General features: G+C 38.4%; 1 protein-coding gene across 7 annotated transcripts in view; it reads left to right on the top strand.

The window, feature by feature from the left end:
- The window catches only part of TNIP3 (TNFAIP3 interacting protein 3), a 100214-nt gene that overhangs the window by 63859 nt on the left and 11517 nt on the right, over nt 1-24838 (top strand). For 4 of the 7 annotated variants that reach the window (XM_008512780.2, XM_008512781.2, XM_070609208.1 and 1 more), the window contains 9 exons: nt 2365-2451; nt 5661-5741; nt 7503-7568; nt 8963-9094; nt 11368-11496; nt 16550-16669; nt 19521-19646; nt 23473-23523; nt 24412-24510. In XM_008512780.2, coding sequence (XP_008511002.2) covers nt 2365-2451; nt 5661-5741; nt 7503-7568; nt 8963-9094; nt 11368-11496; nt 16550-16669; nt 19521-19646; nt 23473-23523; nt 24412-24510 — 891 coding nt within the window. Of the gene's footprint in view, nt 1-1081; nt 1367-2364; nt 2452-5660; nt 5742-7502; nt 7569-8962; nt 9095-11367; nt 11497-16549; nt 16670-19520; nt 19647-23472; nt 23524-24396; nt 24511-24838 lie in introns of those variants that run through there. The other 3 variants (XM_008512783.2, XM_070609205.1, XM_070609207.1) reach the window with 3 other exon arrangements.

Genomic DNA, 24838 nt, shown 5'->3' on the forward strand with positions numbered 1-24838 from the left:
GAGGACTCTTCAAAATCGCCTTGGAATCATGGCGTGAAGCGTCTGTTTCTCTGAGAGTTATTGCAGCTAGTAAGACTTCTCATGAAACAATGCTTGACTACAAGCCAGACTCTCAAAGTATACAGCACATGTGAGGGGGTGGAAGTGAGGCGATGGGGGCACATGTAACAGAAAATATCCGCTGTATTCCTAGAACTATCCTAGTGCAAGTTCCTTTTTTCTCAAAGCAAACGTGGGGCTCTTCAGAAGTTATTGTTTATTCATAAATCACACATGGCTCTCTGGAGCTAACAGAAAATCTGTTCGCTGTTAAACTGCATTGCAGAAGAGGCAAAGAACTTGTAATGGAAAATGCAAAGATATAGGATTTCCGTTCAATAGAAGCCATCACACCATGACGTGCTGCAACACTGAGCACACGTCAGGGTCCCTCACGGAGGAGACCCAGAAGACAACAGTGGCAAGGACAGTACTTCCCGGCAAGAAAGTGTTCTTTCAAACCACTTCTCTAGGTCAGTGTTACCACATCCACTGGGTTACTATTACCAAATACACAGATAAGGCTGAAGGGAACCTTGAACTATATTTTTACCTTATTGTCTTTTTTTTTCTTTTCTGATGAGCAGATTTTAGTGTTAATGAAGTGTCAGTCTCCAGGAAATCTCTGCTTATATCCCCTAAAATCAGATCATATGTGAGTCATAACTTTTACTTGTACAACTCTGAACAATTTGATTCCCACTTGTATTTTTGGATATTGCCTTAAAGGAAACATCACTCCATTTCACTCAAGCATACCCCTAAAACAGACCAAGAAATGAGCAGAAAGTAAACACACGCGCACGCACACGCATACACACACACAAACCAGCAAAAAGTCCATAAACTTGATATGCAGATATTCATCAACTTGTTCCTTCAGCAAAATGTGTTGAACACCTACTCTGTGCCATGGTATTGTGGACACAGAGGTGAAGACATGGACATAAATAGGCTATTGTAAATAAGCTGTTTTAAATAAGCTCTGCTTGGCTGGTTAGAGGAGGTCAGATAAAGTCAGGGTGCAAGAGAGACATGAGCTAGGTGTTCCAGGTTACCAGATAGGAGGGAGGCCCAGAGAGGACAATGTTCCAGGCAGACAGAGCAGCACGTATTAAGCATGCCTGACTCATTTCAGGAAAGGGAGGGAATTCAGTAACGGCTGGAGCACAGGGAGTGTTGGAGAGTGGTGGACGACACGAAGGAGGAAAGGGAGGGCCAAATCTTGGACACCCATTCATTCCCTTTTAAAGAGTTTGAATTTCAGGAGTTTTAGGATTTATCCTGCTTATACGTGGATATCTCATAGGGAGGTTTAAAGAAAAATGTAAGTTATATGATCAACTGTAAATTCTTTCCTTTCTCCTTTCAGCAGCACATTCTTTCCTTTTTGTATTCCTGCCTTTTCTTTTGCTCTCTCTCCTCCAAGTCCAGAGAGAGAGGTCTCCTGCTCCATCCTGGCCCGTTCGTGTAGCTCTGAGCATCCGTCTTTCTAGCTTTTATCTGCACTCCCTATCGAGTGCTCCACTACGTCAAGGCGCTGTAAAATGACAAGGCAACTAATTAAAGCTAAAATGTTAGTGCGGAAAAAAAGATTTAACTTCCAATGAGTTGTGGGAAAAAATCTGGACTTGACCTATGGAAAAGACAATCTTAATCTCAAGAAGCAAGTTTAAACTTTCTGCCAAAATAGAAGATTAGTTTTGCAAACAATGCCCATTTTCTTTGTAATGGATTTGTTTCTCTTTTAGTTCCATAAGAATTAGTAGCACTTATAGAATTATGTATGACTCATTCAGTTTCACACAGCTAAGCTCACATTTATAAGGCATTGCCAGAAAATCCTGCCTTTAGAGAAGCAAGTAACCTAGTTGTCAAAAAGTCAACAGTTACCTAATTGCTCTGGGAAGTACAATGAAGTTATGGCAGTTCGGCTACTGAGGAAAGACTTGGTTTTCCCAGGCTCTCTGCAGTAACTTCCTCCTCCAGCTGGAGAAACTGCCAGTAAAGGAAGGACAATTTACATACCATAGCAAGGCTTGTGTGCCTGTGTCTTAGTCACAGCCTGCTTGCTTGGGACATCCTGGGAAATCCCTATTTGGAAGAGAAGAAAAGTTAAAAATCACAGTTGCTGCGCCTATAACCTTATTCTGTGTAATTCACACCCAGAGTCACTTCTGTTCACGTTTAATGAAAAACTATTGCTATTATTTTCTATCATGACTTAACCGTCTGTGTGGTCTTCTTAAAGTTTTGTATATTTGGTCTCACTGTAAAAGACACCGTCAGAGACATTTTCTTTCTTTTTTCTTTCTGCTTTTTAAGACTCCAGGAAAAACAGCTTCCATGGCACATTTTGGACAGGGCCCAACTAGAATGAGTGCAGCAGAAAATTCTACGGAGCACGCAGAGGTAAGAACACTTTTCTAGAGGATTAATTGACCATGTCTAGTATCGACAACATTTCTAATGGCTAATTATGCGATGATCAGTAAGAGTAGAAATGGCTGGTTTGCTTTCCTTAGCTAAGATCTTCTCTACATTTTTAAACAATGTTATTCAGCAAAGAAACAATATCTGGTGACCACTGCATTTCCTCTGACACTTCGGAGCCTCATTTCTTCTTTTACAAAGTGAGAAACTAAATCCTATCCTTTCAGCTTCCCCATTCTACGGGTTTCATATTGGGCTCTTGTTTTAGAGGAATTTGGTTCGATGTAAAATTTAAAAAGAATATTATATTAGTGTGGTTAGAAATAAATATATTACAGCAATAAAGTATCCATAGTAAAATACTTACAATTAATACCATAGTCTTTGTTTGGTTACTGCAACAGATACTTACTAATTAAATGAATAAATGAATGAAAGTGCTTTCTTTCAAGTTTTTTTTTTTTTTTTTTCAGAGATAACCAAGATATAATAGGAAACTGAACGAGGCTCTTTTGTTCATTTAGGTATTTAATTTAGCAGTATCAGAACTTGAATATCTTAGAAGCTGGTCTGGGTCTTATGGTAATTGAGAAAGAAATGCCCAGATATTTTGAACATAGATTGCATTTTAAGGGAGTAATTGTTCTATAATTGGGTCCTTGGTAGGACCAGTGACTAAACATCTTTGTATTTATTGCAGTATCAGATGCCTTCATTAGCAACTGGAAAGAAAGCAAATACAAATGAAAAGTTCTCCCCACACTTTGTGTTTAATTGATTTTGCTTCATTTTAATACACACCTAAATCATAGGAACCTTGGGAAAATGTTGATTAATCTCCAGAGAAGCCCCTGGTGATACAGTTATGGCTTACAATCCATTCCTATTATCATGTGCACATGCTCTCTTTTGCAGATTTAGTGTCTAACTTCTCGATAATTCTTATTTATAAAATAAAAATCAAAGGTCAAAATATTTCATAATTTTTCCAGAGAAAATTATATATGGGGAAAAAATGCACACTCTCTGATTACTCCTAATCTGGATTCCCAGAAGGCAGGGTCATACAAATGTTTGCTGGTCACAGATTTTTCGTTCATATCCCAAATAGAAAAAAGACTTTTTGAGGACCCCAAATCCATGTTCCCAAACATGGTGTGCAATGGGAGAATCTTGAACTTTAGCATGAATCATGATAACCTGTGAAATTCATTAAAAACAGAGATGGGGTAAACAGGTGGAGTGTAGAGGCTTTTAGGGCAGAGAAATTATTCTGTATGATACTATAATCATAGATACAAGTCATTATACATTTGCCCAGAGCCATAGAATGGACACAACCAGGAGTGAACCCTAATGTAAACTGCGGACTTGGGTATAATGATGTGTCACTGTGGGTTCATCTCTTGTAACAAATGTACCACGCTGGTGGGGAATGTTGATAATTCGGAGGGCTACACATGTGTGAAGGCAGCAGGTATATGGGAAATCCCTGTACTTCTACTCAATTTTGCTGTGAAACTAAAACTGCTCTAAATAATGAAGTCTATTAAAAAGAAAACAGAGTTGCTATGGCTCCCTTTTCAGAAATTCTGATTCAGTTTCAGAGTACCTTATGTTTAGCAAGCTCTCACGGAGACTCTGATGCACTCTTGCGGTGAGAACCACTGGTGTAGAATCCAGTCTCACTGCACCTCTGATTTGCTAAGCTCAGGACACACCAAGTAGGATTGGCTCACAGTGTTTTCCAGGTCAAAGATACCTAATACTTAGTCTTCTGATCCAGAATGAGTCCAGTCTCTTGAAAGTCTTCTTAAAGAAGGGAGAACCCAATTATACCTGTTCCCTGGATTTTGATGTCACTTCTGGCACTTAGCCAAACCAGCTTGAGGTCAGAAACAAGTATAAACATTCTGAATTTGTTGACCTACAGAAGAATGTCTTTTTTTTAAATGTGGTCTTAATATACATGGGTCTGAATAGAAAGAAGCTCAGACAACCCAGAATGGCATCTATAGAGATGTAAAATATCATCAAACTCTAAAACATTGAGCGAGACGTAGGTAAGTAGAGAAAAGATAGAAAAATCGTTTTGTAAATCATTTCTAATGAAAAAAGTCCTTGAAATCCCAACTTGATTGCAAAAGAGCATTTCCTATAAACGTTTCCGGGAAAGGCCAACATCTTTTGAAAATATTTCTTAATTGTTCGTGAATATCTTTAAGCAGTTTCATGGTCCACAGTAACTACTGAGCCTGAAACTGAACAGCAGATTCAGGAACTAACCTCTTCAAACGCTTCATAGTATTACTTGTATGACTCAGAGATGAGATGGTAACAAGACTCTTGAGTTAAAATAGAGAAAACAGTACTTAAGTGAGCTTTGTGGGTGGTCCATTTCGACAGATGGCAGGCAGTTTCCAGAGCTTTTGCGCTTCTTTAAATGAATACTCCCACCCCTGAAAAAAAAAAAAAGAGAAACTGAGAAGAAAGTTGGTTAACCTTTTCACTGTGCCAATGATTTATCATTAACCTAAATTTGTAACCTAGTGGCTTTGTTCAAAGGGCTAGTTAACATTAATTACACAATACCAGATAATCTATGCCCACCTCTATAACATATTTGTGTGATTGTCATTGAGGTAGCTAATTTATTGTAGTTTTAGAATCAATTTGCTGCCTTTTAGTTGTATGTCTTAGTCTTTTTTTTCTTGATGGTTCTATCACTCCTCTGACTTTCCCCAGGACCGCTCTTCAGATCATGGGCACACCTACAAAAATGATTTTTAAGAAATGTTTACTATGTAAATACCTAACAAATGTCCATGAAACTGACCCAATTTCTATATGCATTATACTCTGAATTTTCATTTTCTTGGAAAAGGATTGAAATCCAAATTCATGAAATCCTCATTTCTTGCTTAAGTATTATATAGATACATTTATAATTTATTAGAGAATTATTTTGGTACTTAATTCATATAAAGGAGTCTAAAATATAATATAAATCGTATTCATCAACAGGTCTGTATGAAGGGCTATATCATGAAGATTGTTACTGCTAGAATAAGATATTTTTTATAAATCACAACATGAGAGTTGACCAAATACATGGAGTTTGTGAAGGGCAGCATTTCTCTTGTTTATTTTTTAGACTATTTTGTTTCACTCTTTTTTTTTTTTTAAAGTGGACTCAATCATCAAGAAGAAAGAACTTGACAAATCCTCTTGAGGAAAAGATAAGGTGCTTGGAAAAACAAAGAAAAGAGGTAATTTAGAAATATTAGTTAAAGCAACATGTGCCATGGATTAATGCTGAGAATAAAACAGAGTGAATCACCTGGTACCTTTTATTTTTGTTCTTGGATCACAGTATTTATCTCTAGGATACTGGACTGCATTATTTTGAGAGTACATGCTTTTTTCTTATTCGCCTATATATCTCTTACTTAGTCTCTCAGTGTTCGCGCAAATGAATGAAAAATGACAGAGTCAGAAATCTGATTATTATAATCTCAGTTTTCTCAAAACTTAGATGTTTCCTCCACTTGGACCATATGAGATTATCACTTGTGCCCTTTATGTCTTGCAACTTGACACACCTTGAAGCTTATACTGTCAAAGACTTTAAGTTCAGTGGACTTAGGTGCTATGACTTCATGAGTTAAGCATCCAACCTCATAGGGGTTAAGAAGCTTTATCATAAAAAATGTTTGTTTCTAAAATATCATTGGGAATGTGATGGGTGTTGTTTTGAATTTGTTTTTCTGAGTCAAAAGAATGTTAGAATCTCTTTATTCTTCTTGACAGAGTAAGAGGTGAAAAGTGTAAGGATTTTAGCACTATGATATCGACTTTGTAATTCTTCTAAATCATTCTATATATTACATCCTTCATGTTCTCTTCTATGATGCTTTCTACTTCTCTTTGATACTGCATAAAGTATTGTGCCTTTCTGGAAAATTACTCTACTGTAGCAGAGTAATGTTACCACAGCAAAGAAATTTTAATCTCTAAAATGCCAACAGATCTGCTATCTTTATATAACAATATTATATAGTCTTACACTAAATACCCATGTCTATTTCCAATATAAGATTTACCTAGCTATGTGCAGGGCGGGTTTGGGGAGATAAAGCAGAAAAAAAAAAAAGATTTACCTAGTAACTGCCTTTCTAGATTAGATATTTTGTTTTGTAATTAGGAGAAAGTCTTGAAATTTTTTAGTCATTTTGACTGTCTTCTGAGCGTCTGTCCCATATTGAAAAGTGTTGGAATTTCTCTTGATGTAGGAAGTTGCAGACTTCCCTTACGACAAAACTACAACACAGGTCATAGTGTTCTTTCTTCCTTCTATTTAGCACATAGTTTAAAAACTTCCAAATTGGTTGCAACTTACATTATTTCTAAACAGTGTTTTATGACAAAACTATTATTCTTTGAAAATCTGTACTTTCAAAAGGGTGATATTATCTATTTGTTGAGTATATATTACAAATCATGTGTTGACTTTAAAAAGCACAGTACTGCAAACAAATGATGATCAGTTAATGGAGTTTGGAAGTTGTTAATATAAACTACTCTTCCAAAGCTGGAAGAAATAGTTCATTGAAATCATCAGTGTAAGCACATAGAAAAATATGGAAATGATGGGAAAAAGACCCTTTGTATATTAATAAATCTTATAGAAAATCATCAGTACTTACACATTTTTACCAGATTATGGTTGGATTAAACAAAGAAGATGCAAATTCCAATAACCAAGCAAAGTTAAATGTTGTTGATAAACCCTTCATCTGAGTAGTTAGGATATACCTAAGACTTAATAGTTTTTCATATGTGAATCAATTATGAAAAGGGGAGAGTGTGTTCAGTTAAGTCATCTCAGCCCAGCCAGAACTTGGTGGAAGGAATACTGTCTTCACCCATGGCTTCCAAAATCTCAGCAACCGCAAAAAGTGACTTCATTTTGGCCAAATTTCCAAATGGACAGAATCCTTTGTTGATTTACCAAATTTCGATAATTTCAGCTCCTGGAAGTTAACCAGCAATGGGATCAGCAATTTAGAAGTATGAAAGAGTTATATAAAAGAAAGGTAAAAACTTCTCTCTGTTGGGTATTTGTTTTTAATCAATAATCTGGTGGGGCCAAGTATGTGAAGATTCTCGTTGATTTCAGCTAAAGGAGATCTGTGGGTAGACAACCGCTGAAAATGATGGGGGGGAGGCTGCTGAGTGCATTATTGGCCTCTTGGTGCTGAAGATTAATGAACGGTATCAGTGAATCATCTTGAGCTTGGCAAAAGAAAGATACTAAAAATAGCCTCTAGAGATGTTTCTAGAGTTTTTATGCACCTTTATCACAGCTCACAGAGTATCTTGGCCTCGGCCTTGTTGCTAGTGTCATAAACACACAAGGTTACATGCAAGGTGAGATATGGTTTAAAGTTCACAATGTTTTATGCCAGGCTAGTTCTAATTCTTTAATTAGACAGCAAGGGCTATTTCCCACAGATAAAGAAACAACAGTGCTAACAGTGAAAGTGGGAGAGAAAACGGGTGTCCCAGCTTCTCTCTAAAGCAAGTCCAATATCAAGAAGCAGATGAGAAAGAAATTTTTTGGAGAAAATATCTTTTAATATGTAAAAATCCATTTATAATCTTAAATCATTCCATGTTCAAAGAGAGAAAAGAGAAAGTAAATTCTCCTAAATAATTCAGCATTAAGAAATCTGACCACAAGTGAGTAATATAGCAGTATTGCTCTTTTCTTCCCCATTTTGATACACAGAAGTATTAAATTTAGAAAGTGCAGGACACTGTTCCTACTACAGAAGGCCATGGTCAGACCACCTTGTAATATTCAGTCTGGGCAGCTCTGGGGTCTCCAACTTTAAAGACCATGATCCCAGAGAAAATGTCGAAGCTGCCTTCCTGAATGACTTGCAGATGTGTGCAGACCTGGGGTTAACAATGGGTGTAATTCTCATTTCTGATGAAGCACCGTCTCTTGCCTTCTTTCACTGGACGTTGTCACTCTGACCTCTAATCTGGCCTTTAGTAGCAGGTCAAGCACTGCAGGTTACTGATGAGTTAAAGGCCAGGTCCGCTCTGGTGTAGGCACATTGCCTATCCCCGACCCCTAGCATCAGATCAGGCACGGAGCCTCTTGAGGGTTGAGAAGAGAATGACAAGCATGGAAGCTCCCCAGTCTAGGGGCTAAGTCTATACTCCCTGGAAGTGGTGTGGTTTAGAGAAGGGAGGAAAGAGCTGGAGGCTGTTTGGTGTTTGATTTATCCGGCAGCGGAAGCTCCTTTTTTACATGCAAATATCCTGATCTTTGTTAGGGGCGGTGGAAAGTAGAACCTCTCCTCTGGGGACGCCCAGGTGTGGGGCGTTTCTGTCCCCAAGGGCATGGTCTGGGAATAAATCTCGGGGTGTGTGGGCTTCCGAAGAGGGACCTGCAACTGCCTGTGAACGACTTCCTCAGGTCGCAGAGCTGCAAATGAAACTGGTCGCCGCAGAAAGATGCCTCAGCACACACGAGAAGGAGCGGCAGCAGAGTCAGAGAGAGAGCGACGGGCAGCGCGACGCGGCCCGGGAGCGGCGACGGCGCGAGGAGGTGGGCGGGCCGAGCGCCAGCCGGGGGCGGGGTTGCTGCTCAAAACCTACTGTTAGGAAAATCAAGTCTGCCGAGCAGAGACCACTGTGCGAGGGTGTAGTGGTTACGCAAGGCCCCAAAGCCGTAGATAAGGGCCCCTTCTCTGGAGTCAAAGGGAAGGAGATGCCCTCTCGCTTCCTCCTTTGTTGCACAAACAGGCAAGCCACGCTTTGCCGGGCACCGCCAGCAGAGAGCTGATCCGTAGCTTTGCTATCTTTCCAGGGCATTTCAGCCTAGGAGGAAATTAATTTTTTTTCTTTTGCTTTTACTCATAATTATTATTTTTATTAGTTAATAGTAATATGGCAATACCTTGCATTCGTATAGCTGCTTTTCAGGTTACAGAGAGCTTTGCAAATAGCTATTGCTTTTGTAATCGTAAAAGTATAACATTTTATAAAGTACTTCAGCCTCACCATCTGATTTGACATTCTCAGCCCACCTGGAAGGAAAATATTTTACCCATCTTAAAGATGAGAAAGCTGAGGAGTAGAGGTCAGATGGCTTGCAAAAATTGATAACTTGGTACATGGGAAAATGCACTGTGGCCGCTGAGGAGGCAGTTTCTCCTAAGGAGGATTCCTGGTTTTACTTTCAGTTATTGGACTTAATGAATATTGCAGAAAAAAAAAAAAGTGGGAGGAAAACCTTAAGGGTCTCTCATTTTTTTAGGTATGTTAAGAAAAAACAAGAAGTGTGAGTATTCTCGAGTGAAGTCTTATGACTGACGTTGCCAGGTTTTGGCTGTGTTTTAAAACTGGCACGAATCTTAAGGCAGTGTCTAAAACCCTCAGACGGTGTCAGTCCGGGTTTTCCTATCTTGCTAAGGACATCTTTGCCACAGCGAGTCAGAGGAAAACGAGGCTGACCCCCTCCCTCTGTGCCATGCAGCCACCCTTTCCTTTTCCATTTTCACCCTGACCAGGAATCGTGGCAATTTTCCCTCATGCACTTGGGACCATTTTCTAGTTGAAGTAATTTTCTCTTAAATTATGCTAAATTAGAAAATGATTGATTCATTTTCTAAGCGTATGGGCTCTCTATTTAAATAAAAGAAAATAGAAATGTTTTCACTTTTAAAGGAAACGAATCCCCAAAAGTAGATTTCTTAAATCTCATTATTGTATTGGGAAATATTAATTACTAAAATATCATACATTAACATATACATTAACTATTTTCTCATTTTGATTTAGCTAAATTCTGGAATATTTCTTTTACCAGGTTAAAATCTCCATCTCATTAAGAATCTAATTCACTCCACAAAAAGTTTTCTATTCAGAATATAAAACTGGATATACAATATATATTATATATAATATGTAAAATAATATATAATAATATATAAATATTCAGATGCTGTCTGAATCCAGAGCCTGTTAGTGTCTGAGCAACTAACTTTGTTTCAATTATTTAAAACACTGGATTCCTTTTTTCTTTTCACTTTTTTGTGGAGGGTGAGGAAGATTGGCCTTGAGCTAACATCTATTGCCGATCTTCATCTTTTTGCTTGAGGAATATTGTCCCTGAGGTAACATCTGCACCAATCTTCCTCTATTTTGTATGTGAGACACTGCCACAACATGGCTTGATGAGCGGTTGGTCCACACCCAGGATCCAAACCCGTGAGCCCTGGGCGGACAAAGCCAAGCACACAAACTTAACCACTATGTCACCAGGCTGCCCTTGGATTCCTTGAAGGTGATCTGAAACATGGTAGCCTGGTGGCAGTTGGCCTAGCTGATTTCTGCCTTTTAAAAGTAATGATCACAACAAAACAGTGCTCCAAAGGGTCTTTTTTGCCTGAAGTTTTACCTTCTTTTCTCCCTCTCTCCATTCCAGAAGGATGCAGGACTGGGGTGCAAGATATTTAGTATTTTTTGTTGCAATGACACTTTTTTCTTTTTACAACTTTCAGTTACTTTTACCGAGTCACTTACCCGTCACCTTGTACATGGGAGCTAGCTTGTTCTGATGACCCATTTGACCTTTGAACGAGAAGATTGGGGGTTTTGGTATCTTCTTCTGGGATCACAAGAGTTAGTGGCAGTAGGGATAAAAGGAAGGTTTCCTCTATCCTAACCCCATCCTCCACCCACAGAATATTGCTCAGATGGAATGTTGTATGAAAATCCAGCAGGTCCTGTTCTTACTGTATTTCAGAAGTATTCCTACAATATCATCTCATGTGAATTTTATTGATTTTGCTTTTGTTTTCTTGCTCTTTACTTCAGAAGGAAAAGGAGAGTCTCAATGAAGAATTACACGAATTGAAGAAAGAAAATAAGCTCTTGAAGGAAAAAAACGCTCTCGCGAACAAGAAGAAGGAGCATTATGAATGTGAAATAAAACGCCTCAATAAGGTATGAGGCCCGGTCCGGCTGGGAGATCGGGGGAGAGGTCCCTGTATGAGGAGCACATTCCTGACTGAGAGTCACGACAAAATCTACGCTGCAGTGTGGCTCCCGGGCCCGGGGACTTGCGCAGGAGCTTCTAGATAATTTTATAAATGACTCCTGTCTGCATCTTTCAGCCATACTTGGCTAAGGAGGCTTCAGGAATCCATGCCCATGCAAAGAATCATCATGGAAAAGAGACATGAGGAGAAATTATAGAAAACAGTAAGAACACTTTTTTAGTTCGAAGAACCACATAAAGCAAGTGGGTGTTTTCGAACAGTAGCGTATCTCTTGGTCAACCGCAGAAGTTTCCTGAGGAAACAGGCTGCTCTTTAAAATCGTCACTTTGGAGCTGGGCGTGATGTATACTCTATGGAAGCATGCTAAATGCCAACCCCAAGGCTGAGAGGGCTGCCTTCCTGAGAACAAGCCTAAAACTCACCTTTAATGGGGGGAGGGAGGGCCGGGGTGGGGGTGGGGGAGTACGTCCATTAGGAAAACCCAAGTGGTTTAATGCCTTTGCTCCAATTTAACTATTCAGAGGACCTACCTGTGAAATGCTGCAGAAGGATGATGCATGAGTGTCTGTGTGTATACGTGTTGTTTTACAGACGAATAGCTTAATTTTCTGGGGAAGCGATCACTGGCTTGTTCAGGGAGAAAGTTAAATCCTTTGCTGTTGCCTTTCCAAGAGCCACGTCATATGTGGCCCACAGGAGTACTTGCAGCTTATGCTTGAGTTGAGATAGGCATCTCTAGAGATATCTAGATAGCTAGATATTTCTTAACCAAAGTTATAGAAATTGCTTCTAAAACAAGAGTAGGTGATTGACTGGCCTTGAAAACGTGCTCAATGCCTGTATTTTGGACTGTGCCATGTTGTAGTTAACTAGTGATCACAGGTGTCATTTAAAGATCCCCAAAGTGTTAAGCATGTATGTGTATAGTTGACAAGGTGCTTCACAAATGCAATGCTGTATTTGACCTGTTTGTGGGACAAGTTATTCAGAAGAAAATGGGAAAGTGGAGACTGACTTTGAAAACAATTTACTTCTCTATCCTCTCAGAGAGAAAAACAACGTTCAGAGATACAAACTCAGGGCAAATGAATTTTCCCTTTTATTCTCTGCTAGAAATTCTCCACAAATCAATCAGAGGAACTAATATTTACTGAGATTATATTTGAAATCTCTCCCATTTTTGATATATTGTTTGATAAACTTTCTTTTATCCTCTAATTTACTTCTTTAAATGTAGACATAAGGATATAAGGCCTGTAGAAATTAGAACAGCCAAGAACTCTGGTTTTTTGCTCATGTCCGTATGCACCCTTCATTTTTGTGTATCTGTATTTATAGTCAGCAAAAATTTTTTGGAAGTTAGTAAAAATTTTATAACTCTTATGATTATAATCATAAAATCTCAATGAGAAAAACTGACTTGAGCAAAATTCAGATCTTTATACAAAAGTCACCTTCCCAAAGAGGATTTTTGTATAAAGGACTCCACCTCTAGTATTTTTTTAATTTTTCTTTGAAATTTATTGCTAATGTATGTTTAATATCTCATATTTATTATCCTATTTGTTTCCTGTCTCCCCATCTTGACTGTAAGCTCTATGAGGATAGGTTTTTTGCAGGGTCAACTTCTCTGTCAGGCATTTGTAGGCACAGTGTTGAGGGCCCACAATACTTTTAGTGGCCCATTAATATGTTTCATTTCTCTTAAAATCAGAAGAAAAAAATGAACTTTGATGTTGAAAAAACGTTTTTGCGGTTGGCCTGACCTAGTGGTTAAGTTGGTGCCCTCTGCCTTGGTGTCCCGTGTTTGGTTCCCAGGTGCTGACTTACATCCCTCATCAGCAGCCATGCTGTGGTGGGTACCCAAATACAAAATACAGGAAGACTGTCACAGATGTTAGCTCAGGGCAAACTTCCTCAACAACAACAACAACAAATTTTCATATTAATATTAATATATTCATCTTTAAGAGAATGCAGTTAAAAAATATAATTTTCATATATATTTATTTGGGGGAAGGGACTCTCAAAGACAACTGTCATAATGTGTCCCTGAGTTTTTCTCATTTGTTCACTCCTGCATTCCAAGTGCCTAGAACAGGGCCTTGTTCATAGTATGTCCTTAAATATTTGTTGAACGGGTGAATGGCTGAATCAATTAATTAATTAAATTAGCTAGTACATAGTGTGTGCAATAGTCAATTCTGGCCCTAAGATTCACGCTTTAACCGGCATAAGACATTACTTATGAGTAGTGAGGAAAAATAAAAAGGTGCTTCAAGCCAGAAAGATTTCATCCCAGACATCTATACCTTAAACTGTCACTTAGAAAACGTAGATATAAAGTGATGAGCTAGGATAAGAATTATTTCTCATTTAGCTCATGTATTTGTGTCTAATGAAATGTAAGAAATTATTTTTCTATTTTAGACTGTAGATTTTTCTTTTCTTTTTTACCACTGTAATAAATAGAAGTTACTCAAAATGTCGATTTGGGTAGCTGATTGTGCTCAGTGACCATCACAGCGTGGAAATCGGGGCCCACCCGACTTGCACAAGTGGACTGTCTGCTGGCCCATTCACTCGGCAGAAATTTGTAGCGTGTCAGTTTAGTAATTAACATATGGTTCTCAGAAGTTCACACAACTATGTGCACTCAATTCAACATATTTGCTTTGAAGGAAATACCCAAGGGCATTGTTTTCATCAAGTTCTTGAAGAGAAGCCAGATGTCTAACCAAAGTGAGAGAAATTACCTGAGGCTAGTCAGCCAGTGCCACCCATGGGCAAAAGTAATTTGTCTAACATCTCACCACTGTGAGATGGGTAGATCTGTTTAGCATATCTGTGCTGATGGTAAATTACTGTTCTAGAATAGGTTACAGGTGTTTGTTCAAGGAAATTGGAAAACCCCAAGGTGGAATAAACGTCTATTAGATTCACCTTTCATTTATGACTCATTTGCAAAATTACTAGAAGCCTAAATAGCATGAAAAGTACACCAGGAAATTCAAATATGACAAGACCCACAAAAATAGTCTATTCATAAGTATAGGATACAGAAGCAGCATATTTAATTGTCTTGACTCGCTTGGCTTCCCCACCCTAGATTCTCTCGGCTAATACTAACACGTTTTTTTAAATTATAACTCTTACGATACTTTCTATAACTATATAGCTTAGCAACAAATTCTAACAAAACAAATTGTTAAACAACTTTTGTTGTTTCTTTAAATTCTTCTTGGAGAAGGAAGAAAGTTCTTGTTTCTCTTACACAACTTCCTGAAAAATGATATTTACATCAGGCTAGACAGTATCCGTAGACTATAAGATATTCTATTGGGAAATTTCTAGTCTGTCTACACATATTCGAGCCCATAAATTTGCTTTTATTTTCCTACCTTTATGAACATGATGTTTAGTAATGCAGGGATGTGAGTTACTAATAGTATCATCAAACAAACATCATTGAAACTATTAAAGAAATTCTCACCAAGGAAATGAGTTCTTGGAGCCCTGAAAGTGAACCTTTTCTATTTGTATAGAAGACTCATTCGATAATGAGCAAGTAGCCATACCGTGGGTGGGCTCTGGGACCGCACCAGGATGTGGTGTGTTGTATTACAATTTTTGGCAGCCATTTTATTGAACTCATCATGAACCAAGGTCTTCTGAAGAGAGGAAATGTCTTTTATATCTGTCAAACTATAGTATATGTAAGACCACCATGCGCTAATGAGAAGGATGATAATCTTGTCGGTGAATCTAAGTGTCTCTTAATGTCTTTCACCTCCTCACCTCAAGGTGAAAACACCAGGTTGTACTGGATGTCAGGAAAGCAGAGTACTCCTTCCACCCTGTCTTGAGTTAATGGATGTTTTACTGGATAGTAAATGTGACTGTAGCTGGGCAGGCACGGGATGGCGAGGAGGAAGGGTACAGGAGCAGCAGTGCAGCATCTCTAGCGGATAGTGAATCTGTCGGGTTCACATTGCTGTGGGTTTCCCTCTCCGACTGGGGACATGGTTATATAGCAAAATACTACTCAAAATGTCATCTGAGACTAGCAGCATCAGCGTTTGAGGAAGACAGACTCTCCGACCTTATCCCCAGACCGCCTGATTGAGGGTCTCTGGGGGCGGGTAGTGTCCAGAGATGGGCACGTTTGCTCCCTGTCCAGGTGATTCTGGTGCTCCCTAAAGTTTGAGCATTATTGATAGACTGTATATTTGATTGAAGCAGAAGATCTAGAGAAAGCCTGAAGATATGTTTTCCTTTCATGATTGGTTCGGTGGAGGGGGCTCGACGTCAGAGCCCTCTGAAATAACAATGAGAGTTGAGCGGGGGGAGAGCAAAAGGGGTAAAGGGGCACATATGTATGATGATGGCAAAAAACTAGACTCTTGGGGGTGAGCAAGATGCAATCTGTAAAGAAACTGATATATAATAATATACACCTGAAATTACACAATGTCATAAACCAATATGACCTCAATAAAATAGTTTTTTAAAACATTTTTTGAGGGGGCTGGCCCCGTGGCTGAGTGGTTAAGCTTGCGCGCTCCGCTGCAGGTGGCCCCGTGTTTCATTGGTTCGAATCCTGAGCGCAGACATGGCACTGCTCATCAAACCACGCTGAGGCGGCATCTCACATGCCACAACTAGAAGGACCCACAATGAAGAATATACAATAATGTACCGGGGGGCTTTGGGGAGAAAAAGGAAAAAAATAAAATCTTTAAAAGAAAAAAACATTTTTTGAAAGCCAATGAGAGCTGAATAGCATAAGCATCATCATGAAGAAAAGACAGAGATTCTGGGGAAAAAAAATAGATCTATGCTAGAAAATCAGAAAGAAGAAAGTTATTCAGTCATGAAAGTAGCATTAAAAATGAAATTCTACTTTGCAGGTGCATTTGAGATGATTGCAAGAATTATAGGGGAATTCGTAGGATGTGGTAACTCTTAGATCAACTATGTACTTATCTTAAACATAGGCTCTTCAGGAGGCCTTGAATATCAAGTGTTCTTCATGTCCTGAGGACTGTTTGGGAAAGTCTGAAATGGAGTGCTGCCATGAGGAGATGAGAACAGAAATGGAAGTTCTCAAACAGCAGGTGAGAAGTTGAAAGTGGCACGATCATGTGGAGAATGTAGATCCCTTTGCTCATGCTCCTTTGGACATTTTGGAAGCTTTGCTGTTCAAAATATGTCACAGATTTTTGCATTTATTTTCATTAGAATTATCTAATTTTAAAGCTTGATGGGAGAATATAGATCAGTTAGCCCAACATACACTTTATAAAAGAGGGAATTGAGTTTCAGATGGGTTACATGGCTTGCCCAAGATCATACAGTTAAAAGAAGGGCATATTAATTAACCTTTCCTTGAGATTCTCTTGACACTGGGTCTAGAGAGATTTGTGTAGACGTGATTTATTTTGGAAATACTATTAACCCAAAGTCTGGACCTTTTCAGAAAATGGTAGCAACTGGCTGTTATTCTGTGGCTGCTGTCCTCCAGGCTTTTGAACAATGAGGGCAGTTTTAAAGGGAATACTCTGCATTGCTCATAATCACTGAAGAGACAGATCTGTTCATCTACCCAACTCATGGATGGCACCACCTAGCAATTTACTGATGCGCAATGGTTTCGCCCTCCCCACCCCCTCCACCTCACTCACTGTTGTCAAGTGGACAGCCAGAATAAAGGCTGCCCTCTCTTAGCTTCTGCATGTATCAGCCGCACAGGGCTGTGGGGATAGAGCCCTGCCTAAACTATTTGAGTCTAAATTTAGTTCAACCAGCTGGAGCTGACTTAGCTGAGGGGCCACCCATGCATATCATATCTCCTTTCTTGTGAGAGGTTAGATAAAGCAGTGTAGGTAAAGGGCTGGAACAGTTCGTGGTGATATCGATAAATATGGGATATATGTAGGAATTCTGATCCGTGAAGCACACATTGTCTGTAATACATTAGCAATGGGCATGAGGGTGTCATAGAACACAGGGCTGGGAAGTCTTATTTTTCTGATGTCCCTGGGTATGCTTCATTGGCTGTTTTGCTCTGAACAAGTGCCAATGACAAGGATTCTTGCTGCAATACATGGAAGAATTGAGCAATTGTGATACTGTTGTTGTTACTTAGTTATTACTTCATAGGAAATAGCCTATCTGTAAATCTAAAAAAGTCAGAGCACTTGATGGTAAAGGTGGATTTTCTTTTTCTATCAACTGCATTTGAATGATCTGCTCTCTTACATTCAGGATCAAATATATAGCTTAAAAATAAACCCTTTAGGGGAATGGGGTAGTAGTCAGAGTGTTAAAGCTCTGCCAAATTCTCCACCCCTAAAGTACCATTGATGCTAGCCAGGATTCCTCCAAAAAAAGCAGTGCTTATGTTCAGACACTTGAATCATCTTCGATGCTCTCACATAATGCACACCACATGTGAGAGAGTCACTCTTAGACATGGAGTTTATGGTAATGGTTTAGTTTATATTTGATACAGACAATGACAGGAATTCTTTTACCAGAACCCATCTCCTTAGTGTTTGTGTGGCTCTTTTGCTAACTTTCTGCGTACACATTTTAACGACACACATTTCTAGTTGGGCACCCACAATCATTACATCACTAAGTACCATGTGAAACACTAAAGGATTTAATTTATGAAGAAACTGAGCTAGAATCTTGGCCAGCTGACTAAAGTCATGAGATCACTATCACTGTTGTGTGTGATAAAGTGTTCAGCTCTGATCAGATAGGCTTCTCCCAGTTCAAATGCCTCTGGAAATTGTTTACAGAGCATTAGTTTAACTGTGTCTGGAATTGAACCTCAGCTCTCAACCAAAAAAAAAAACCCCAAACAAAATGTGAGCTTGGCTGGGTATAGTTCCCTTGCAATGCTTCTGGTGGATAAAGCCTTAAAATTCAATATTTATATCTGCATCTACATCTATATTAAATGTTGCATTTCTTCCTCTCTTGCCTGTTACATTTCCTTCTATTTTTATTGACTTAAAAGTGATAAACCTCTAGTTAAAATTTGTTGCACTGTGGGTGATGATGGTACAACATGCATTAGTGTGAATAGACAAAAAGCAGCTAGGAGTTTCCAAAGTAAGTTGTCATTTAAATCATGGTTTTAGAGAAATTCCTTTGCTTCGTTCCCTAAGTTTCATTTGTTTGCGTAGCTCCACGTAGTGGTCTCCAAGCCATCAGTCAACACTATGTCAATTCAAATCAACAATAATTAAATCTGTTTTTCTTTTTGGTTTGGTTACTTGTCTGGTTTCTTTGGAGTACCTCTCGAGATGCATTCCACTAAAATATTACTCTTTCTTTTTTTATGACATACCCCCAAAATTACTTATAAAGGGCAACACTTGTGAATACCTTTTAACAATCATGCTTTGCTTTTTCACATACATGAGCCTTTCATTTCTATTTTGTGTTCAACCTATAATTTATATTTGGAAACCTTGCATGTCAACATTTAGTGGCTTCACTTAACATCTCTTGTCAGTGAACCGTGTTTTAGAACTTCAAGCAGTATTCACATGTCAAAGTGTTGTTTTGGGCATGAATAATTAGCTCCCAAACAGTACAGTGACGTTTAACGCTAGGACAGGGTTGGGAGGGTAAGGGTTATCATAGTAATGGAATATGCAGCAGAATAATGGGTGAGGGGAATTTTTTTCAAAATATCCATATTATTACTTTACTTCTGAATCCCTGATACATGCTCAAGGAGCCAGAGTTGAGAACTGCCACTCTAAACAATGTGAAAGATAAAATTATAGTCATATGTATCAGGATGGAATCTCACCATGAAGAAATATTCATGAAAAGAGGATAGGAATGCCTCAGATTGGACAAGGCTGCATAGCACCTCTTCTGAAATCATTTCAATGACTTAAGAGAAAAGGACGCTGACAGTAACAGCAAGTTAATATTTCCTAGGTACAAATATATGAAGAAGACTTCAGAAAGGAACGATCAGACAGAGAAAGACTCAATCAAGAGAAGGAGGAGCTACAGCAAATTAATCAAACTTCTCAATCCCAGTTGAACAGGCTGAATTCTCAGGTATAAGTCAAAACAAAATAATCTTTGCCAGCACGTGTGTATTTTATTTTTATTTTCTCATTGAAGAGGAAATCAAGACTTTTCGGCTTCTGTTAATTGACATTGGCTTTTTTTGGAGAGGTTAGCACTTGGGATGAAATCATTCTTAAACAATCTTGTAAGAAGATGAAAATGACTGGAGATTTCTTTTAACTTAAGTGTATTAAGTAGTTACACAAGAAATAGGATTCCAAAGTCTTTTATAAAATCCAATTCTTTTGATCTTTTTCTCATATTTATCTTGGTGGAATGGGAGTTGAACTACCTCACACTCAAATTTAAAACCAAAACACTCCAGTACAGTGAAGTTGTTTGTAAGTTCTTGTCATTTTCTTTGAAGGGCTGTGTTGGAAAGTTCCTGTCTTCTAAAAACATACATATTTCTAAATGTCATTTATATATCTAGTGAAACCAAGAATTTTGTTCAGTGGGTTCCCAGATTGAATGTTCCTGGAGCACTCTTGAGGAAGCCAGATAATGTTAGCCAGTTTATTGAAATAGGATATATTAAATGTAAGCATACTAAAATTAAGTGTAATAGAATAGATTAAAAGTAGACTTGGGAAATTGCCGTGATGGATAAATATTGATGTTAATGAGAAAAATGTACCTAACACAATTTTGGCTTAAGGAAAGAAAACGAACCACAAAATTTTTGATTTGCAAAATCATGCAAAGCTTTCAATAAATAGGAAATTGTTGTGGCACATGCTGTGACAGCTCTGTAGCTTCAAGATTCTCAGTCTTAAAAGAAATTTTAAACTATTTGTCATCTTCTTCTTCCTAATACAAAGTGGATTGTGAATTAACTTTAATTTCTTCTCTGACATGTTTTTCGAGGATTGACTTGAAATTCCTAATTTTACATGGAAAAATTATTTGGCAGAACCATTTCCTTTCTAAGAAATTGGAAGGAATCAATTAGTGGTAAAATATAATAAAATTCTTTTCTGAAAATAATTCATGCAACCTACTTTATAAAACAGTGGGTGAGAAAATGTTCTGATTACTCTGGGTGAGAAAATTACTGGTTCAATTTTTATGTCTTACCTGCAAAGCTGCCTTAATTTATTTTGTTATCACTGCAGAAATTATTTTATTTCCTGCCATATTTTAATTTTATTCTTTCTATTACATTAAGCTCAAACTGATGATAAATTGTGTCTAAGATTGGCAGTGTCCTTGCCATTATAGAAGTTTTTAACATAACCAGGAATACGTAACCATCTACTTATGTTGTAGACTATGTTCCACAAATAGTTTTCATTCCTGTGTCATCTATAATTTTTGATTGATATCAACAAAATAAATGTATCGTCTAAGCACACTAGGGTATAACTGTGCTTATAAACTAAAGGAAGATCTTGGTGACATCTTAAAACCATCAAAATTTTCTTTAAAATAATGATAGTCCAAACATTTATTTTTCAAAAGTCTCCTTCACTCTGGTAAAAGGATGACAGAATTCACAAAAAGATGTGGTAGATGGTTTAACAATCCATGTTAAATGTATTAACAGCAGATTAAATGGCATAGTCTAGTAGAATTGGCATTACCTTATTTGAATAGAATATTATCTGTGGTCCAAATGGACCATTTGACCAAAAAGGAATTTTTAGGTCAAATTATTCTGGTACTAGTTGCCTACATACCAGAGTTTATTCATTCTATCACTAAGGACGTTTTAAGCCAATGATTTATAAGTTGGCAGTGTGGCGAAGTAAAAACTAATTAGGGATACTCAGGGGTAGGAGGGATTTAGGGGTAAAAGTCCCCTGTTGGTGCCTGCTTTGACAATCGATGATGACCTTGAGAGAGTTAGTCAGCTTTTCTGTGCTTCCTTTTCTTTATCTGTAAAGTGACAAAGTTGGACTAGATGATCTCTAAAATGTTTCTTATAACTCTAAAACTTCTGTCTCTAAAACAAGTTACCTCACCTCTCTCAGTACACTCACCATAAATATAGATAATGATACCTACGTCACGACTCCACAAAGTTGTTCTCAGGCTTGAGTGAAAAAATCTATACAAAAACATCCAGCTCAGGTCATGTCTCACAGGTATTTCATAAATGATTGTCATCTATTGGAAGGGAACATTTTTGATTGTTTCATTTAGTTGTATAAGTAGCACGCCACGTTCAGTTCCTTGTAAGGTAATTTTGATGCTTTCTTTCTGCAAGGCATTCTGCTATAGGCTGTAAGGGAATAAAAAAATGATCCTTGCTATTCTTGTCTCACCTCTCATGCTGTAAAAAGTGTCCTTTTTATGGTCTATTTAGTGCCACAGTTTTCGCATTTTTGTGCTTTTTGTCGATGGTTGCATTGTTTAAAATGACCCCCAATGATAGTGCTGGAGCCCTGTCTCGTGTTGCTAAGCACACAAAGGCTGTGATGTGCCTTACACAGAGGTGTTAGATAAGCTTCATTCAGGGATGAATATAGTGCTGTTGGCCGTGAGTTCAATGTTAAAGGATCAACGATATATATTAAATGAGGTGTTTTTAACAGCAACACACATAAAATAAGATTATATATTGATCAATTAATGAAAAATGGAATCACCAGAAGCTGGTAGGAACCTAATGCTGCATTTCCCTTTGAGCAGTGGTTCAGGATTCACTACTTCGGTGTTCATGGTGACTTTCTAGAACTTGTGCAAATAATGAGCATTGACTGTACATAGTACATATTGGACTGTAAAAAGTTGCATAGTAAATGTATAAAGCTGAATGGGACGACCAAGGAAGGAGAGAATAATTCTGATAGGTGGGACTTGGCAAGGTGCCATGTAGCAGGGGACGGTTGACCATGACTTATAGGGTGTGGGACATGGGGTGTGGGGATGACAATAGCATGACTGAAGAGTCAAAGAAAAACCAGCTTTCTGTAGGTGTGTCAGGTGTGTAGGGAACCCAGGGTGAGTGACTCTGCTGGATGAGGTTGGGCCTTCAATAGTGAGAAGCCATAAAGTACAGCAGTGTGACTTTGAACCAGTTACTCAGCATCACATGTCTCAGTGTCCTCATCTGTAGAATAGGGATGAGAATATGAAGTATCACATAGGGGTGTGGGGAGGATTCAGTGAGTTATCATATGTAAAGCACTTAGATCAGTGTCTGGCATGTATTAAGTACATGTAAAACTTCTGGGCTAGCCCCGTGGCCGAGTAAAGTTTGCGGCTCAGGGTTTCACTAGTTCGGATCCTGGGTGCAGACTTGGCACCCTCATCAGACCATGCTGAGGCGGCGTCCCACATAGTACAACTGGAAGGACCTACAACCAGAATATACAACTATGTTCTGGGGGGCTTTGGGGAGAAGATGAAGAAAAAAAAGAAGATTGGGAACAGATGTCAGCTCAGGGACAATCTTTAAAAAAAAAAAGTTAATATAAAACTAAAATTTATTGTGGAAGCCTTTGAAAGCGTGGCTGACCAATTCCAATTACATTCACTAAATGATGGAAGCTGTTTCTATATCCATATCTGTGTCTATATCTGTAACTGTATCTAACTATATCAGCCTAAAACTGGGAATTATAACAGCCCCAACAGGTTGGAATAACGGTTTGAAACTATCCAACTTTCCAAGTTTCATTTGGGAATTTCAAGACAGAACCAATGCATGTCTGGAAAATCCCAAACTTGACTGTTTTTGTTGGCATTACTGCTGTCAATGCTTCACCCCTTGGGCTTCTGAGTCGGTCACTGATGGCTGGGTCAAGAATAGTGTTAGAACTAACCATTCAAACTCTTTGATAAACAACTGCTTTCATTTTGTCCATAGATAAAAGCTTGTCAGATGGAGAAAGAAAAACTAGAAAAACAATTAAAACAGGTACGTTGATCCTTACCTAAATTCACCAAGCCCTCTTGTCATGGTTGAAATGGCAACTTTTTCACCCACACGTTTATTCCCAATTACAACAGTTCCCCATGGTCCCAGCTAAAGGCATCTTCAGGCTCTGCTACAGAAGGCCTGGAATAACCCATGATTTTCATTCTCGACTAAAATGTCAGTGGACAGAGAGTGCTTGGAAGCTGCCAAGGCCTCTCGACCCTAACGCTCGTGAAAAACACATGCTTTACAGAACGTTACCTTAGTGTGGGTTCATGCAAATGGGGATTCCGTCATAGACCCACAGACACCTGGGAAATACATTTCCTTGGTATTTCCTGCAGTTGCTTACACAATTTACAGTGGAAACTACATCAAAGATGTTTGCCTTTTGAGAAAATAGAATATTTTCTTGGGCACTGAATCATTCTATCCCACTGGTTCTCTAGTAGCCTTAAGGAATGAATGTTATTTCTCTTAGTTCTTAATTTCCTCTCTGGACTTAGTTATGCCTTAGGAGTCTCTGGCTGCAACTTAAGAAGCTTATTTTATTTTATGGCTCAATGGCTGGTTCTTCTTAAACGAGGACCCTCTGTGAAGATAACTTGGAAACATAAACTTAACTCTGTATGCCTTTCAAGTGTTTCTAGTTTCTTCAAAATGGAAAAATAATTGTAGTTTCATCTTCAGTAAAATCTGGCTAGTGAGCCCCACCTGTATCAGTCCCAGATTCTATATTGACACGCCTACTATTTTGAGTTAGGATTATGCCAGGTTTAGGCTAAATCTTAGGATTTAAACCAAACCTTGGGGTTGTGTGAAGCAAGTATCGGTGTGTCTTCCCAGTTTCACCCACTTCCAATGAATCAACAGCCTTATTCTCCTCAGATGTGTTTCCCAACCTGTCGCTGCAGCCTGGGTTTCCACCTGCAGGATCCATGCGTTCCAACGGGGCCCAGGGCTGTGCAGGACCTACAGAAGCACCCAGTAAGTAAGAACTCTCATTTCAACAAATAAGTGCTTAGTGTTCTCTTTTGGTAAAAATGATCTCTGTTATTCTGGGATTTTGGCACATAATATTGTCTACAGAAAGAGCCTGTCTTTCATGTCAGCCTCTAATTTGCAGTTACAGTGGTCAATGTACCCCATAATTATCTTTGGGACACTATATTAACTGAAAGCTATCCAATTGAGCTATAATTCCTTGAACGAAGATAAAACATTTTATGTGTGTCGTTTTTAATAACATACCTGACTCTACCAAAAGAACATTTTTGTATATAAAAAACAGCAAAGTGAATCCAGCAAAACAGTC

Source organism: Equus przewalskii, chromosome 2 (genome assembly GCF_037783145.1).
Source record: "Equus przewalskii isolate Varuska chromosome 2, EquPr2, whole genome shotgun sequence".
Classification (NCBI taxonomy): domain Eukaryota; kingdom Metazoa; phylum Chordata; class Mammalia; order Perissodactyla; family Equidae; genus Equus; species Equus przewalskii.